At 43.7% G+C, this 18,758-nt stretch overlaps 3 protein-coding genes across 7 annotated transcripts in view; 1 reads left to right on the top strand and 2 right to left on the bottom strand.

Moving 5' to 3' along the window:
• Window positions 1-3,223, bottom strand: part of zmynd12 (zinc finger, MYND-type containing 12) — a 111,567-nt gene extending 108,344 nt beyond the window's left edge. The window contains exon 1 of one of the 3 annotated variants that reach the window (XM_072478360.1): window positions 2,976-3,223. In XM_072478360.1, coding sequence (XP_072334461.1) covers window positions 2,976-3,091 — 116 coding nt within the window. In that variant the 5' untranslated portion in view covers window positions 3,092-3,223. The remainder of the gene's footprint in view (window positions 1-2,975) is intronic. The other 2 variants (XM_072478361.1, XM_072478359.1) reach the window with 2 other exon arrangements.
• A 152-nt stretch (window positions 3,224-3,375) lies between these two features.
• On the top strand, window positions 3,376-10,877 carry ppcs (phosphopantothenoylcysteine synthetase). Its single transcript, XM_072478362.1, has 3 exons — window positions 3,376-3,940; window positions 9,618-9,721; window positions 9,966-10,877. The coding sequence occupies exons 1-3, from the start codon at window positions 3,403-3,405 to the stop codon at window positions 10,296-10,298; spliced, it is 975 nt and encodes a 324-aa protein (XP_072334463.1). The 5' UTR covers window positions 3,376-3,402; the 3' UTR covers window positions 10,299-10,877.
• A 1,058-nt stretch (window positions 10,878-11,935) lies between these two features.
• The window catches only part of utp3 (UTP3 small subunit processome component), a 35,182-nt gene continuing 28,359 nt past the window's right edge, over window positions 11,936-18,758 (bottom strand). For all 3 annotated transcript variants that reach the window (XM_072478358.1, XM_072478357.1, XM_072478356.1), the window contains exons 13-16: window positions 18,606-18,727; window positions 17,097-17,163; window positions 16,312-16,419; window positions 11,936-12,125 (exon numbers count right to left, since the gene is read on the bottom strand). In XM_072478358.1, coding sequence (XP_072334459.1) covers window positions 12,036-12,125; window positions 16,312-16,419; window positions 17,097-17,163; window positions 18,606-18,727 — 387 coding nt within the window. In that variant the 3' untranslated portion in view covers window positions 11,936-12,035. The remainder of the gene's footprint in view (window positions 12,126-16,311; window positions 16,420-17,096; window positions 17,164-18,605; window positions 18,728-18,758) is intronic.

Below are 18,758 nucleotides of genomic sequence, written 5' to 3'. Positions count from 1 at the left end.
GAACCAGGGCTCTAATGAGGTCAGGAACTGAGTAGCCCTGGCAGGACCCAAACTGAGTGTCATTGAGCAGGTTATCACTGAGCAATATTATAAAACTTGCATGAGGGTTTCAGTGGTAGATGATGTGGTGAGGTAGATGCTTGGAAGGTTGTTACAGAGTTGAAGTAAGTGTTTTTTTGTGATGGAGAGAGTGTGAAGTCAGAAGCTCAACTTGAGTTCATAGAGGATGCCAAGGTTAAATAATCTGGTTCTGCCGGAAGGAATAATAAGGAAGGGGGGGGGGTTAATGGTGATGAGACAGAGTTAGCAGTTCCACAGTTTAACTGCAGGAAACAGAAAGTCATCAGAGTAAGCAGTTTGAAAGGGCAGAAGTAGTGGAGATATTGAGGGAGATAAAAGAATAGCAACAGCAGATGAGATTGCGAAAGGGCAGCACACACATGAGAAAGATATTGAGGGGGGGGGGGTGGTTGCTGAAGTGAGAGTGCGAGCGAGGTTGGGAAGAAAAGCCATTGGTAGAAAGGCAAAATTACACAGATAAGAGTGGAATCAAGTGAAGGTGGTGTCATCAAAGTGCAGAACCTAGGAGAGGCACTTGGGGGGGGGGGGGGGGTTGGAGTCATACCTGGCACAAAGGAAGATAGTTGTGGTGGTTGTAGGTCAATGATTTCAGTTCCTGGACATCACTGCAGCGGTTCCTCTGGTTAGTGTCCTAGGCTCAGCCATCTTCAGCTGGGCAGCACGGTAGCATAGTGGGTCGCACAGTTGCTTCACAGCTCCAGCGTCCCAGGTTCGATTCCAGGCTGGGTCACTGACTGTGCGGAGCTGCACCTTCTCCCTGTGTCTGCGTGGATTTCCTCCGGGTGCTCCGGTTTCCTCCCACAGTCCAAAGATATGCGCCATGCTAAATTGCCCTTAGTGTCCGAAAAATGTTACGTGGGGGTTACAGGGATAGGGTAGATACATGGGCTTCAGTATATATGTATATAGATAAGTGCACCCATTATTTCTAAGGGCCCATTGTCCAATGTCAATTTACCCAATGTAAGTATTTCTGACCAAAGAATAGGTACTCGGGGTGTTACTGCCTCCTGTCCATCATAGCTTGAGGTCATCTCTTAGTTCATCATATGCCTAGTCCCATTTGGTAACTCATGCCTCACACATGTATATAGATAAGAGTGTACGCAATGTGACACAAAACTCCCTACTATCAGTTTAGAAATATCTATGTCTTTGTTTTACTTCAGCCTCTGAATGTTAGGGACTGTTTGTGCTATTCCAAGGAGAGAAAAGAAGCTTTCTGCCATATGGCCTCATACTGTGCTTCTCTATCTGAGGATGGTGCTGAACACCTCAGCAAACATCTTCATTTTTGACCTGGAATCACTTGCTTTCGGAGCGCAGCTCCTTCATCAGGATTCACACGATGAAGGAGCTGTGCTCCGAAAGCTAGTGATTCCAAATAAACCTGTTGGACTTTAACCTGGTGTTGTAAGACTTCGTCTTGTGCCCACCCCAGTCCAACGCTGGCATCTCAACATCATTTTTGACCTGATGATGGAAGGAAGGTCATTGATGAATCATAGAATGTCATAGAATTTACAGTGCAGATGGAGGCCATTCGGCCCATCAAGTCTGCACCGGCCCTTACAAAGAGCACCTACTGAAGCCCATGTATCTACCCTATCCCTGTAACCCCCACGTAACATTTTTCGGACACCAAGGGCAATTTAGCATGGCGCATATCTTTGGACTGTGGGAGGAAACCGGAGCACCCGGAGGAAATCCACGCAGACACAGGGAGAACGTGCAGCTCCGCACAGACAGTGACCCAGCCTGGAATCGAACCTGGGACGCTGGAGCTGTGAAGCAACTGTGCGACCCACTATGCTACCGTGCTGCCCAGCTGAAGATGGCTGAGCCTAGGACACTAACCAGAGGAACCGCTGCAGTGATGTCCAGGAACTGAAATCATTGACCTACAACCACCACAACTATCTTCCTTTGTGCCAGGTATGACTCCAACCAGAGAAGAGTCGTGTCCCCCCCCCCCCCCCCCACCAAATTCCCATTGACTCCTTTGATGCCACATTCAGTCAAATACTGTCTTAATCTCTGGAATTCATCTCTTTTGTCCATGTATGAACCAGGGCTCTAATGAGGTCAGGAACTGAGTAGCCCTGGCAGGACCCAAACTGAGTGTCATTGAGCAGGTTATCACTGAGCAATATTATAAAACTTGCATGAGGGTTTCAGTGGTAGATGATGTGGTGAGGTAGATGCTTGGAAGGTTGTTACAGAGTTGAAGTAAGTGTTTTTTTTGTGATGGAGAGAGTGTGAAGTCAGAAGCTCAACTTGAGTTCATAGAGGATGCCAAGGTTAAATAATCTGGTTCTGCCGGAAGGAATAATAAGGAAGGGGGGGGGGGGGGGGTGATGAGACAGAGTTAGCAGTTCCACAGTTTAACTGCAGGAAACAGAAAGTCATCAGAGTAAGCAGTTTGAAAGGGCAGAAGTAGTGGAGATATTGAGGGAGATAAAAGAATAGCAACAGCAGATGAGATTGCGAAAGGGCAGCACACACATGAGAAAGATATTGAGGGGGGGGGGGGGGTGGTTGCTGAAGTGAGAGTGCGAGCGAGGTTGGGAAGAAAAGCCATTGGTAGAAAGGCAAAATTACACAGATAAGAGTGGAATCAAGTGAAGGTGGTGTCACCAAAGTGCAGAACCTAGGAGAGGCACTTGGGGGGGGGGGGGGGGGGGGGGTTGGTCGTCTGTATCAAAGGCTGCATAGGGGTTCAGAAGGGATTCCGTCATACTATGGACGGCTTTTGGAAGGGTGGATATTTAATTGGAGAGAATAAATAATGAAGTTGCAGAAAGGATGGGTGTGGGATTTTAGAGGCAAGAATACATTTCTGTGATGAAAAGAAGGTTGGAGCTTTTGAGCTGATGGGCGCTTTCTGTACTCACCAGTAATAAGTCACCCTGCACTGGGAACACATAACATAAGCGGTTTTTTGACACATCTCACACTCGAGTTTTACTCCCTTAGGATTGGAAAGCGGGTAGATAGGCGAACTGAGCATCTCGGCCTCCAGGGAGGTCAAGTCCTTGCTCGGAAGCCTCTTTCAGCGTCGGTTGTGCGGCGGTTGCTAGGGACGACTGGCCCGTTGCTAAGGCCTCTGACTTCTGAACCCAGGAGCACTTCTTAGTGCTTCCCCATAACAAACAGACCTCAACACAAATCGAGACTAGAAATAAACGAATAGGAGAAAAATCTAAATATTTAAACATGAAAGAGTCATTTGTGCCACGACTTTGAAAAATGTTATCCATCACCTATTGTGGGTGGTTTGAACGGGGAACCCGGACACTAATTGAGGGGGGACCAGTTGCAATGGCGGCGGCGCCAGAGACGCAGAGTGAGCCGGAGTGGAGCGGCTTTTTCTCGAACTGCGTGCCGCCGCCCAATGCGGAGAGCTCGGCCCAGGCGATGGCCGAGTTCGCGGTGAGGCACGCCGCCCAAGGTCGCAGGGTGGTGCTGGTTACCTCGGGCGGCACCAAGGTGCCACTGGAGTCGCGGACCGTCCGCTTCTTGGACAATTTCAGCAGCGGCTGGCGCGGCGCCGTGTCGGCCGAGTACTTCCTCGGCCTGGGCTACGCCGTGGTTTTCCTGCACCGCCAGCGCTCCCTCTATCCCTTCTCCCGGCGCTACTCCGGCCTCAACCTGCTGGACGCGCTGAAGGCCGTGCTGGATGCCGGAACCACCTGCTGGCGGGTGGAAGCCGACCAGGCAGTGCTGCCCGACATCCTGCCGGTGCTGCAGCGCTATGTGGCCGTGAGAGAGGCTGGACTGCTCCTACCAGTCGAATTCAGCACCTTATCCGATTACCTGTATCTGCTGAGGGCGGCGGCTCAGGCCCTCAACCCCATCGGTAGGGACATTAAGTAACTACTTGGGTACGGTAGCGTAGTGGTCATCCACCTAGGGCTTCCAGTGGTCAATCTGTAAATACATACCGTTAGAAGCTCCCTGTATGGTTGTGTTAGGTCAGCAGAGATGATCCGATCAGTTTTGAGTTACAGTTGTTTGCCCACTCTATTGGTCACAAAATGACATTGTATACCTGTATCGTCTCGGCACTTTTCCAGGTCGACGAACAAGTCCTAAAGCTGTCAGAGGAAACAGAGCAAATGGACTTCCTCTACATTACCAGTCTATGGAATGGCTCCATTTGCTTCAAAACAGCCAAGTTCAATTAACCACGTAACATTCTTAAGGGGCTTTTACAAGGGTGGATGGTGAGAAATTGTTTGCCTTGGCTGGGAAGTCTTGAACATGGGCAGCACGGTAGCATAGTGATTAGCACAATTGCTTCACAGCTCCAGGGTCCCAGGTTCGATTCCCGGCTTGGGTCACTGTCTGTGCGGAGTTTGCACGTTCTCCCCGTGTGTGCGTGGGTTTTCTCCGGGTGCTCTGGTTTCCTCCCACAGTCCAAAGATGTGCAGGTTGGGTGGATTGACCATGCTAAATTGCCCTTAGTGTCCAAAATTGCCCTCAGTGTTGGGTGGGGTTACTGGGTTATGGGGATTGGGTGGGGGTGTGGGCTTGGGTAGGGTGCTCTTTCCAAGAGCCGGTGCAGACTCGATGGGCCGAATGGCTTCCTTCTGCACTGTAAATTCTATGATTCTTAATGGTCGTCTGTTCAGGACTAAAATGGAGAGGAACCAAAGTCATCCTGAGGGTGGTGAATCTTTGGACTTCTCTACTATACTCTGAACAATACTTTTCACTGTATCTCGGTACATGTGACAAATCCAAATCTGAAATCTGCCATAGAGAGAGGTGGATGCTCAGCTATTGAATATTTTCAAGACCGAGATCAGTAGGTTTTTGGGTACTAAGGAATGAAAAGGTATGGGGATAGCACAGGGAGGTGAAGTTAAGGTCAGTTGTGATCTTGTGGAATGACAGAACAGACTCAAAGAGCCAAATGGCCAACTCTAGCTCCTATTTAATCTGTTCATATGTAGTAAGTCAGAGGCCTACACTAACAGTTTGGAGACACGAGTTTCAATCCTGCCAGGATAGTTGGGGAATTTAAAGTCAATTGATTTACATAACATCTGGAATAATATCAGTAATGATGATTGTAAAACTGCTAGTATGTTATAAAAACCTATCCGGTTCAATGTCCTTTAGGGCAGGAAGTATACCATGTCTGGTTGATCTGTGACTCCAGACCTACAGCAATTTTATTTAACAGCTTTCTGAAATGGACCAGCAAGCCACTCAGTTCTGTTCAAGTTGGTAGCTAAAGATAATTAAGAATGGTCACTAAATGCTGACCTTGTCAGGAACACCCACATAGTGAGACTGAATAAAAGATTACTAAGATTTTAGTTTAGTGGATGTGTGAAATTTTCAAATGCAAGTTATGTATTATATATTTTAACTGACTAACAGATTTCTTCCAATTACAATCAGGAATGCCAAAACCATTGTATTCTCCCTTAACAGAAACATTGTTGCCTTTTCACTGGCTCCCATCCTGGCTACTCTGAGGCTCAACCAGATTGTTCACTTCGTGTGATTTTTGACCTTGATGAGCTTTTAAATTCAGTACACTGAAATGTTTAGAGTACAACCATTCAGCCTGTCATGCCTGTGCCAGCAGCCCACAAAGAACAACACAGCTTGTCCTAGCCCCCTGCCTTTGCCCTGTAGAATTCTCTCCAGGTAATTATTCTAATCCCATTTTGAAAGCACAATTGAATCTGCTTCCAGCACACTATATTCTGGATCCTAACCACTTGTTGCATAAATATGTTTTTCCTAATGTTTTGTGTTTTTTTGCCATTCACCTGAATGGGTTCTTGATCTTTCAACCATTGGAACAGTTTCTCCCTCTCTTGGTCAAGGGCCCTCATGATTTTAAACATCTCCAGCAAATCTTTTCCCAACCGTCTCCAAGGAGAACAGCCTCCAGTTTCTCCAATCTGTCCAAATAACTGAAATCCCTCAAATCTTTTTTCTAATTTGTTCACATCCTTGCCCAGATTTAGTCACAGTACTCCAGTTGAATGACGTTTTATAAAAGTTCACGATAAATTATTAGCGTTTATACTGTTATGCCTCCATGTGACAAACAGGCGTTTTATGTTTTTTAATTACTTATCAATTTAATGAGTCTTGTGCTAAATATGTGACCAGAAGTCACATGGTGACTTTAGTGGTGATCTGACTTATGGTCACTATAAAGCTGCCTAGAGAGTCGGCAGAAAAAAAGGTGGAGAAGAAGCAGCGGTGTTCTGCTTTGAGCTTTTGCCACTATCATTAGGGTGCCTCACCTTTTGACTTGTGTTGCAACCACTCATTTATGTTTAGTTTCTGTTGTTGGTAACCATGTCATTGTGGAGGCAGAGGTGCACTTATTTTTAAAATTTTTGGTTTCATTGCTAATCTGTCAGCTCCTCAAACATAGCCATGAACGGCTTCCACCTCAACTTAAAGCCATCCTTCGACCCCCTTAAGGCATTGTTTTGTTTGTTTAACCTCCAAGACATCTCTGGGTTCCTATCTTATCTTTTCTTCTCTACTTTCTTGATGGGAAAAACTTATTGACTGACTGACTGACTTCAAAAATTCTCTTTTGTTATGGCTACAGGTTAATAACTTAAACATTGCCTGTGTCTGCCTGTAGACAACCTTTTGAAAGTTTTGAGTCATTACACTCTACTATAAAGCCCAGAATCCCATATGCTCCCTAACCTCTTTTTCAACCTTCCGTGCCACCTTTAAAAAATTGCGCAATAAGTCACTGAAAACAAACATTCAGGTGCAGCAAGCAAATAGTGTTAGTCTTTATCATGAGAATTTGAGTACAGGCTTTAATTGTGTGGATCCTTGGTTAGACCACAGCTAGAGTAGTCTGCAGTTTTGGTTCCCTTGCCTTGGGAAGGATATTATTGTCAGAGGGAGTACAACAAAGGTGTACCAGACTTGTTCCTGGGATGGCAGGACTGTCCTATGAAGAGAGATTGTGGAAGCTGAATCTGTATTCTCTAGAGTTTTGAAGAATGAGAGGTGATCGCATTGAAACCTACAAAATAGATGCAGGTAAGATGTTGCCCCTTGTTTTTGTAGTCTAGAACCAAGGAACACATTTCCAAAGAAAGAGGAACCCACTTAGGACTGAGATGAGGAGAGATTCTTTTGAATTCTCTGCCCCCAGAGAGCTGTCATTGAGTATATTTAAAGCCGAGATTGACATTTCTAAATAGCAATCACAAAAGGGGGATAGCGTGGGGGGAAAAATACATTGAAGTGGATGATCAGCCATGATTCTATTGAATGGCAGAGCATGCTCAACAGGCTGAATAGCCTACTCCTGCATACACCTCCAGGTGTGAAAATTATAACCTTTATTTTGTAGTGTCTCGTCCCATTCTTCCTACCAAAATAAATACTTTTTTTTAATAAACATTTTATTGAGGTATTTAAGGTTCTACAACAAAACAAACAATGTACATGAATTTATAAACATAGTGCAAAGGCCGTCTTCTTCCCTTACAGGTCCCACCTTTTATTAAACCCCTACTCTAAACTAAGCTAACCCCCCAGCACCCCTCCCCCTGACGGTTAATTTTCCGCAAAGAAGTCGATGAACGGCTGCCACCTCCGGGCGAACCCTAACATTGACCCTCTCAAGGCGAACTTGATTTTCTCCAAGCAGAGAAAGCTAGCCAGGTCCAATAGCCAGGTCTCCGACTTCGGGGGCTTTGAGTCCCGCCAAGCTAATAATATCTGTCTCCGGGCTACCAGGGAAGCAAAGGCCAGAACGTCTGCCTCTTTCTCCTCCTGGATTCCCAGATCTTCCGACACTCTGAAAATCGCCACCTCTGGACTCGCTGCCACCCTTGCTTTTAACACCGTGGACATGACATCCGCAAACCCTTGCCAGAATCCCTTCAGCTTTGGGCATGTCCAAAACATGTGGACATGGTTCGCTGGCCCTTCCGCACACCTTGCGCACCTTTATTCTACCCCAAAGAACCTGCACATCCGGGCCACTGTCATATGAGCCCGGTGAACGACCTTGAATTGTATCAGGCTGAGCCTGGCACATGTGGACGTGTTGATTCTACTCAGCGTGTCCGCCCAGAGACCATCCACTATCTCTCCTCCCAACTCCTCTTCCCACTTGCGCTTCAGCTCCTCAGTCTGCGTCTCCTCTGACCCCATGGGTTCCTTGTAAATGTCGAGACCCTCCCTTCTCCCACCCACACTCTAGAAACTACCGTCTATACCCCTTGGTGGTCGGAGCGGGAAGGTTGAAACCTGCCTGCGTAGGAAGTCCCGCACCTGCAGAGACCTGAATTTGTTTCCCCTCGCCAATCCAAATTTCTCCTCCAGCTCCCTCAGGCTAGGAAAGCTCCCCTCTATAAACATATCCCCCATCCTCCTCTCAATCCCTGCTCTCTGCCATCTCCAAAACCCTCCATCCATCCTTCCCGGAGCAAACCGGTGATTATTGCAGATTGGAGACCACACCGATGCTCCCGCCTCCATTGCCCCCAAACCCTCTGGGCTATCACCACCACAGGGCTGGTGGAGTACCATGCCAGCGGGAACGGCAGAGGCGCTGTTATCAACGCCCCCAAGCTGGTGCCCTTGCATGAAGCCACCTCCACACACACCCATACCGACCCCACCACCCACTTCCTGATCATTCTATGTTCGCCGCCCAATAGTAATTACTGAAGTTCATCTGCGCCAGCCCACCCTCCCCCGAGCTCCGCTCTCCCCCCAGCTCTGCTCAAGCATCCCCTATTTCAAAATAAATATTTCTGGCCTTTTGTGTACCTTCTATTTGAATTGCTCCATCATTGGCAGCTATGTGACAAAGACACGGTTTTTAAAAAATAAGAGGGATAAATATTGGCCAGGACACGAAAGAGACCTCTTTTTAAATAGTGCATGGTATGTTTTGCATCCACCGGAGAAGATGGGACCTCAGTTTATCATCTCATCTGAAAGATGGCATCTCCAACAGTGCAGCACAATTGTCTTGGGACATGCACCAGGAGATAATGCTACTTCAGAAGGTCAAAATTAGAGGATATTTTGTTCAAAGCTGTTTGTTCTATTCAGATTTACAGATGGGAGTATTGTGTTCTCCACAATAATAACTGTTAGGTTTTTCATTTGTTGAAAATAAATGTTGCCTCTGTAGCATTAAAGTATCACTATCCACAAGACTCAAGTCAGAAGTGTTGTGGAATACTATGCTCCAGTACAAGAACAAGCAGTCACTTCATTCCAGCCACAATTAAAGCTTTTTACTTCGCTCATATATATATTTTGTCATTCAAGGCCAGGAGTCCTGACGATTAGCTAGGTAGACCAAAAAAGTGAGCAGAGAACAAATGTCTGTAACATAACTGATTCTATCTATTCAGTAAAATGGAGAATAATTTATACACTGCTGTGCCCTATATGAAATTTGTCAGATAACTCAATAGACAGGAAGATCTATTGGTTGACTAGCTTTTTATTTCAAAAGGACATTGCATGATGAAGCAGTTGATTTGTAACTTTTTGTTCTGCAGGACCAAAAGCCATGTTTTACCTTGCAGCAGCCGTGTCAGATTTTTTCATTCCTGCCTCTGAGATGCCAGAGCACAAAATCCAGTCAGGTGTTAGCCCTCTGCAGGTGAGTGTTACGAGGACTATTTGTTTAACCATTAGTGGAAGTCCTCTCGTGCCCTCTAGGTAAGGGGTTACATTTGTGCAATTTCCCATTTTTGTTAAGAGGACTGCCTCTTGAAGTATAGAGAATATTTAAAGCAAAGTAGCTGGTCTTGAAGAAAGTCTTGCAATTGTATGTGTGCATATAATGCAAGCTTTGTTTTCTTAGGCGTATTGAATGTCAAAATCTGATTTGTTTTTTTTAAAAGCTAACTATGCAAATGGTTCCCAAGATGCTTACCCCTCTCGTGAAGGACTGGGCTCCTCAGGCATTTGTCACATCTTTCAAGTTGGAGACTGACCCTTCACAGCTGGTTGCACGAGCACGTAAAGCTTTAGAAACTTACAGACATCAGGTCGTGGTTGCCAACGTCCTTGAAACACGGAGGGTGTTTGTTGTCATAGTAACTGCCGATTCTCAAACTGACCTGGCACTTTCAGAAAATGAAGTGAAGCAACACCATGAAATTGAAGAGAAGATCGTGACACACTTGAGTGAATGCCACACTATTTTTATAGAGAAAAGCAACAATCCTGCATAATGTTTCCCATGATGCAAGATGAATTACTGAGGAACAATTGTATGATAATGGAATGAGCTGTTAAAATGTTACTTTAAAAAAAAACTGGGCATGTGTGAATAAAGCCAGCTGGGAAATCTGGCATTATGCTTAATAAAGGTTTTCAAAACCAGCACTAACGTATGTAGTTTCGGCTAACTATAAGACTTAGCTTCTGACTACATTAACATTTCCTCCATGAACCATCATGAACTGATTGAATGGTACCACTAGAGGTATGTGCTATTTTATACATGGAAGGAGAAATGCAGAACTTTTCTGTAACTGTCAAAGGTACATAACTACAACATATTCCGTGATGGCATGTGTGATTACTATTTAATCTATGTATCTTTTGAATTGGTTGAAGGACTCAACAATTGCAGCTGTATTGCTGGAACAGGATAAAACTATTTTACCAAGATAGTTGAATTCACTGGATAACTAGAACCAAATTTTGTAGCAGAAATCTTGAGATCTAGCTTTCACTAATAACAACCAGAAAAAGTTGTAGGGATCTCTTGATCCCAAATTGAAATAAACTTCAGTAATGTATATTAATTATGCCATTTGTGATTTCTGTCCTGTGGTAGTTGCCACTCCACATCAGTACATTTACAGGGATAAGATACCCAGTTGTAGCAAATGTTTATTCAATGGGATTAAAGCAACTCTATATATTCATCCACTTTTCCTCCTCTCCTGTGCTGATTCTTTGTGAGCCTAGAAAGTGAATGTTGATAGCTAAATCCAGTCCTACATGGCCTTTTATTTAAGAAGCACTGAAACAAATAACCCAATGGGTTAACACTACCCATGGCTTGGGTGGGTAAATAAATGGAAGGGTTTTTCTCTTCAACTCCCACAGGAACGTGTATTGGTTCAAGTTCAGGACAATCTGGGCTCAGCCATCAGCTCCAACTATAGATAAAGATTAGGGAATAACCGAATAACCTCATGAGCTCCACTACAGATAGTTTGTATCATCTGAACGGCTCAAAATTACCATTATCTGGTCAATCTTCAATAATTTTGTATTCTTTATAATGAGGACAGAGCATTCTTAATTTGCACTAGTGACTCCACACAGCACTGAAGCCACTCAAGAACAGCCATCTGCAATATCAGCAGTCAGAAGTTATTATGCAATGTGAAGTTTAGTAAACAACAATTGACTGACATCTTTCCCCTTCATCTCCTCAAACAGCTGCCAGGAAATGCAATAATGTCTATATTGTAATTTATTTTAAGGAATATCCCTTATTCTGTGGAAGGGTACCATTACCAGCCAATGACATTCATACTTTGCATAGAATGAGGGGAATATCACCCCCAGCAGCAGTTAAGCAGAAAACGATACAAAGCCTGGAAATGGCCATGTTGTTGCAAATGCCTTAACACACATATACTAAACCTTGCCTTATTTTGATGGAGGTGTTAACTACTTTAACAAATGGATCGGTGCCTCCATTGAAACAGATTGAAGATTTAAAAAAAAAAATGTACATATACTATCATTGCAATTTCTAGGTTGCAATTCCTAATGTGTGTTATATATGAGGCTAAAGGGATTATATGCTCCAGTAGTCCACTGCTTTACCAATAGATTGTAAGCACAGTAAAAATGCACAATTTTTTTATTAAGCTAAATACATTACAAAGGTAGAGCGGGTGCTCCCCTAGCTTCCAAGTTGCAGGTATTTGGCAGGAAAAGCAAGATCACCGAAGCTTGGTGCTCTTCTTAACTCCAGCACGGATACCGGACAGCTCACCACCATATCGATGTTCCTCTCTACGGACCTCGCGTACCTGTATAATTAAAATATCTCATTGGCTGGTGTAAACAAATTGCGGCACTGGGTTTAATGGAAAAAATCTCAACACAAAGGAATACATTGTAGGCATATGTGCTATTAAAGTTTGGGGTAAATAAGAAATATTAGTCCATTTTGAGGAAACTATATTACCAAGGTATGATCCACTGGGATGCAGTTAGGAATCAATTCCAATTATGGATTCAGTGTTAATATCCACTTGTAGATGATTCTCAAATGTTTCATCCAGCACAGGATTATTAGTGGATGCTCTTTTCTGTTGGCTCCTAAATGTCTCCCACATGAACATGGGGCCATAGTTTGTCATGACACTCGCAGTTATTTATGCATCAAATTATACAAAAAAAGACCAGATGCACAGTTAAAGCAGAAATCCAAAAATTGCAGTCTAAGTTCCACTGGTAGCTTTGTGAAAATGGCATCTTGCCTTTAGTCTTTCAGATTTTTTTTGAACTTAATATATTTGTACATTATTCTCAGTGGAAAATGGAGTCTCATCAAGTTGAGGCTCATCATAACAAGTGTATGTATCTTTTTAATTATGTAAGTATTACTGATTGCTAATCAACCATGCTGGCACTGAAAGTTAATAACTGGGTAGTCTCATTCCGTCAATCTCTGAATTGTTCAGGGTGAAACTAAAGTAGTTCCTGTTCTTTTCCTTGCTGACTTCTGAAAACCCAATCTCTCTTTCCCGGTCTATTTCTATACCTGGTTTACCATAGGATTCACTCTTTTATGGAATTCACTCTGCTTCTGAGTCATTTGTGTTTATTTCCCAATGAGATACCCTGATCAATCAGGTCCCAGATGTACAGGTTGCTGCACTGTGCTGTTATTAGCTTGCACTTTCAGTAATTCTGCAAGAACACATTTTGAGCTGAAGAATGCAGGGGAAAGTACAACTAACGTAGTCATCTTCAGACAGTCAATTACACTGTTCCACTGAGCTTGCACTTTGCCAGTGGTCTCATAACCCTTCCCCCATCAAGTCCTTTAAAAAATGGCGGCACGGTAGAAGTGGTTAGCACTGCTGCCTACAGCGCTGAGGACCCGGGTTCGAATCCCGGCCCTGGGTCACTGTCCGTGTGGAGTTTGCACATTCTCCCTTTGTCCGCGTGGGTTTCATCCCCACAATCCAAAGATGCACAGGGGAGGTGGATTTGCCATGCTAAATTGCCTCTTAATTGGAAAAAAAATTGTGTACTCTTTTATAAATGTCTTTTAAAAAATGTATTCATCCATGGAATTTGGGCAGCATTTACTGCCCATCCCTAATTGCCCTTAAGATGGTGGCAGCTGCCTTCTTGAACAGCTACAGTCCGTGCAGTCTCAGACTACAACTAATATTTAGCAAGATCTATCTTGAACCTTCTCAAGTATCATTAATTCAATTTCTAGTGCCTCTTCTCATAGCTTAAGGAGTCAATCTCAGTTATTAATTTAGTTGCCCAAGGTGTACCATCTCCAAAAACTAATATTGCAGCTGCGGTACAGAACATGAACACATTACTTCAATTCAACACCGTTGAGCACTACCATTCGCAGTACATCCTAGGATCAGTAGGTTTTTCACAGGGAAATTTCTACAAAGGCCAGGGGAATCATTTCCATAGAATCACTACAGTGCAGAAGGAGGCTATTTGGCCTATCGAGTCTGCACTGACCCTCTGAACAAGCACTCTACCCAGGCTCACTTCCCCTGCCCTATCCCCGTAAACCCGCGCATTGGTCAGGGCCAATCCACCTAACCTGCACATTTTTGGACTGTGGAATGAAACTGGAGCACCCAGAGGAAACCCACGCAGACATGAGAACATGCAAACTCCACACCGTCACCCAAGGTCGGATTGAACCTGGTCTCTGGCGCTGTGAGACTGCAGTGCTAACCACTGTGTCACTTCCGATTTTATTCTATAGAACCATTACAGCACAGAAAGTGGCCATTCAATCCATCTGGTCTGCGCAGGCCAAAAAAGGAACAAAAGGAAACTAGCCCTTAGTTTCCTGTCATTGAGTCAATTTTGGATCCAACTCACCACCTTCCCTCGTCACTTTTCTGACTAGTCTGTCATGTGGGATCCTGTCAAATGCCTTACTAAAATCCATGTGGATAACATCCACTGCGCTGAACTCATTAGTGCTCCTCGTTACTTCCTCAAAACAATAATTTAGTTAGTCAGACATTATCTTCCCCGAACAAAATCATGCCGACTATCCCTGATGCATCTGTGCCTAAGTGATCGTTTACCTAATTTCTCAGAATTGATTCCAATAATTTGCTCACCACTGAAGTCAGACTGACCAGCCGAGTTTTCTGGCAAATCCCTTGCACCCTTTTTAAATACTAGTACAGCGTTTGCAGATCTCCAATCCTCTGCTATCTCATCTGTATCTATTGAGGTTTCTTACGTGTTTCTTGAATGCAGCTCAAAGCCTGAATTTTCGGAGAGGGGAATGCATCTCCACCAACTCTGAAAGGCCCGCTGCCATTTCACGCTCAAATCAATGTTGATTGGCAACAGGCTTGGAAGGAAGTCCTGCCTTGGAGAGCTGTGGGTCAATCAGATTGGCCAACAGCTCTCCATTCAGCCCATCCGGAAAGTGGCACTACAGCAATGTGCCTGGGATGAAGTGCATGGAGCCAGTGTGAAGGGGGGTGGAGTGTAAAATTCAGGCCCAGGAATTTTGTTCTCCCTGTACTCTGCGCACTATTCATATTCCAATTGATAGTAGGGTAGTTGAAGTCCCCAAGTATCACTGCCCTTTTTGTATTCAGAAATCTGCCTACATATTTGCTTTCATTCTCCTCCACTATTTAGAGGTCCTTAGTATACTCCTAGCAGTGCGGCTGCCCCTTTTTCATTCCCGAGATCAACTCAGCCTCGTTTGATGCTTCATCAGTACATTATCCCTTCTCATAGGCGTAATCGATTCTTTAACCAATATTACTACATTTCACATTTTTCTTATCCCCTTCTCTATCCTGCCTGAAAACTCTAAATCCAGGAATGCTGAGCTGCCATTTCTGACCCACTTTAAGCCACATTTCCATTAGTGATATGGTTGTGCTGCCATGAGTCGATCTGTGCTCAATTCTCCTATTTCTATGCTCCTAAATACATGGGACTAGGAGTAACCCTGAGATTACTGCTTTGGAGGTCCTGCTATTCAGTCTCGTTCCTAGCTCCCTGAAATTTGCTTTCAAGACAGCATTCCCTTTCCTACCAGAGTCATTGGTACTAAAGTGGACCATGACTGTTCGCTGATCATCCTGCCTAGAAGTGCGTTCTCAGCCGCTTTGCGGCATCCTTGACCCTGGCATCAGGGAGGCAACATAACATTCTGTAGTCACATTTACAGCCACAAAAATGCCTGTCTGTTCCCCTAACTAATAAATTTATTATCACTATTGCTCCTCCTTTCTTTTTCCTCCCCTCCTGTACAGCAGAGCCACCTCTGTGATGCCACAAACTTGGTTCTGATTGTACTCCCCCAAGGAACTAAACAGTATCTAAAACAGAAAATCAATTGGTGAATGGGACCCCAGCACTATCTGCTGGGACTGCCTGGCAGTCGCCCATTCCTTTTCTGCCTCCAGGCTCCTAACCTACAATGTGACCACCTCTCGGAATGAGCTATCTATGTAGCTCTCAGCCTCACGGATGTGCGGCAGTGACTCCAGCCGTGACTCGAGCTCTGAAAACCAGGGTTCACGTTTCTGCAAATGGTGACACTTCCTGTATGTGGTCATCTAGGATACTGGTAACATCTACGACTTCCCATATGTTACAGGATGTGCATTCCTTTTGACCAACCTGTCCTGCCATGGCTTCAATTTACTTCCCTTTTGTTAACTTAATTTTACTTTAGTTTACTGATACTATATTTTACCTGACTTTGAGTTACTTTACCTTCTGATTGCTTGTGTTTCTTACTTAAATCTAAGTAGTTACTTCTTTTGAAAATAATGGGTTGTTCTTGTTTTAGCTACTTAACGACTTGCTTTGTAATGTCGGACATCTTCTCCTATTGGTAAGCAGCAGCCCAGACATTTCCACAGTTATACTTAAATTGTTTAAAAGATGCCAATGACTCTTACTATTTAAATAAAAATAATTCTCAACAATTCTGAACTACCAGAGGTCTCCTTCATTTACCTGGCCCTTCCTTCGTATCTTAGCACGTCTGAATTTCTCTCGGTGCTTGACTCGAGGATTACGATCAATCTTCTTCCTCTTGGGTGTGAGACCTTTGTTCTTGGCAATCTGTAGAGATTTATAGGGAGTTAGAAGAAGCACCCACAGACAATTTTTACAGACAGGGTTACAACGAGATCTTTATAATCAAATATTGTGAATGGAAAAGTTCAGCGGGTATGCTGCTCAACTAATGATTAAGATGTGTTTCAGAGTTTATCTTCCACACAGCAGCTCACAAAAGACCCAAAATGTGAATGTGATCAGTTCACTTATAACATCCAGTACCACAGTTTTCTGTACCAAAGTCCAAATAAATTGCCGCTCATAATTAATCTGTTCATTATGATCTTGGATTCTCCGCTTGGGAAGCTCTCATTCAACTGGGCATTTGTAAAACAACGGGGTTCCCTCCCAGAAGGAGCAAAGAGGAAACAAATTACCCCTGAAATAACATTTGCTTATTAAATGTAGTATGCTAAAATGTAGCAGCAAAATTAACCTGTGGATTGATTGTCCAACTACCCTTTTCATTGATAGAGATTTAGGATTGTAAATGTTATTTTTGAATTGAATAATAAATTCTCATTAATATGACCTCAAAACAATGAGGAAAATAACCGAGTCTTGAGATTTGAGTTCTACAAAGTATTACAGCTTCAGGTCAGTCCAGAAATAAAGGTTAAAAACACAGCTCTAAAGCAGATAAACAGTAAATTATATGATGTTAGAATTGAGATAGAAACCTGGTAAGTGATCTTTCTTTTTCCATCTGGACCAAGCACTTCCATTACCACACTGCTGTCCTCATTGCTGAAATACAAAATCCAACGTTACTGTATTTGAATACATCAATATTTAATTTACAGGAACAAATATTACAGGTGGTAGTGGGTGGGTGCAGTAAGAAGTGATGTGGAGAGTGAGGAAATGAGAGATGGGGGTAATTTCAGCTGCCTGGGGTCAAATCAGTACTAGGTATTAGAAGAAACCAGCGTGACGGCATTATTTCTGAAATTAATTACCAGTTCATCACCCCACTCCCCAATAGGTGCTGCTTCTGGAGTTTATTGTAGCTTTTCCAAACAGCCGTTGTTCTCATGTTTGATTCCAGGCAATAAATCGCAAAAGATTAGCCCAACCCGGTTCCTAAACCCACATCCAAACATATTCCAGCTGGGCGTCACTGCAAAATGGCAAGGAGCAGAAACACTGATGAGTCAGAAACTTCCATTTAAAGGGGAACTAATCCGAGTTATGCCTATTTGAAGGCCAATTTTGAGCTTTCCCCATTGTTGTTACTCAAGCCCTTTTCTGATGCAGTGTGACTGATTTTCTTTGTCTCTTTTCTGCTCCAGTAACACCAAATCCAGTTGTTGTATCCCCAATGTATCCTTAATAGAGAATCAAACCAGAGACAAGTGACAAAATGGAAGTAGGCTATTCAGCCCAATCATTTCATGTTGATTTTTAATTTTACTACCGCAGTAGTCATGTGTACACCACTGTGGCATCTCTCTTTAGTCATCTTTTTATGGGGATAGGATGGAGGCATGGGCTTTTATAAGTTGGATGGTCTTTCCAAGGGCCAGTGCAGACCTGATGGGCTGAATGGCCTCCTTCTGCACTGTAAATTCTATGATTCTATCTTTCCTTCAGTTGGTGGCACAGTGGTTAGCACTGCTGCCTCACGGCACTGAGGACCTGGGTGCGATCCCAGCCCTGGGTCACTGTCTATGTGGAGTTTGCGTCCCTTAATTTAAAAAAAATAATTGGGTACTCTAAATGTATTTAAAAAAGTAATCTTTCCTTCAACCACCTGTCACTTATTCTTAAATGTTGACATGGTCTGCGTCAATCACAACCTCTTAATTGTGCAATGCAGAATCTCACACCGGAGCGTGTAAAATACTTTCTCCTGTTTCTTGCATTGAAGGATCTAGAACAGGGGTTGGCAGCCCTGTTTTGCCTGAAGAGCCTTTTCTGAACAATATTGAATTTCATCTCCCACTTTTTTGACCTTTCCCTCTTCTCATTCAGATTCCTTTGATCCTGAATTTTAGTATTGTCTTCCCTTCCCTGAGGCAGCTAATTTAAAAAAACATACAAATTAATGCATGACTCCTCTCCCCACTAAATAAATGATCAATTTACATGCTCTAATAGCCATTCTCCTGATTAGAGGAAACACAATCTAGGACATGTTTTTAAACACATTAATATACATGTATATACCATGTATAAATAATCAGTACCTGTCCAGTTGAGTTCGCTTTCTCTTCTGCATCAGCCTCTCCTCCATTTTCTTATAATATTGAAATGCTGCTTCTTCATCAACATCAGACTCGGAATCCCCAGAGACTTCCGGATCAGTGACCTGCATCAAAACATCAATCCTGTAAACTCAA

This window comes from Scyliorhinus torazame, chromosome 16, assembly GCF_047496885.1.
Source record: "Scyliorhinus torazame isolate Kashiwa2021f chromosome 16, sScyTor2.1, whole genome shotgun sequence".
Lineage (NCBI taxonomy): Eukaryota > Metazoa > Chordata > Chondrichthyes > Carcharhiniformes > Scyliorhinidae > Scyliorhinus > Scyliorhinus torazame.
This window is presented reverse-complemented; position numbering and strand designations above follow the sequence as displayed.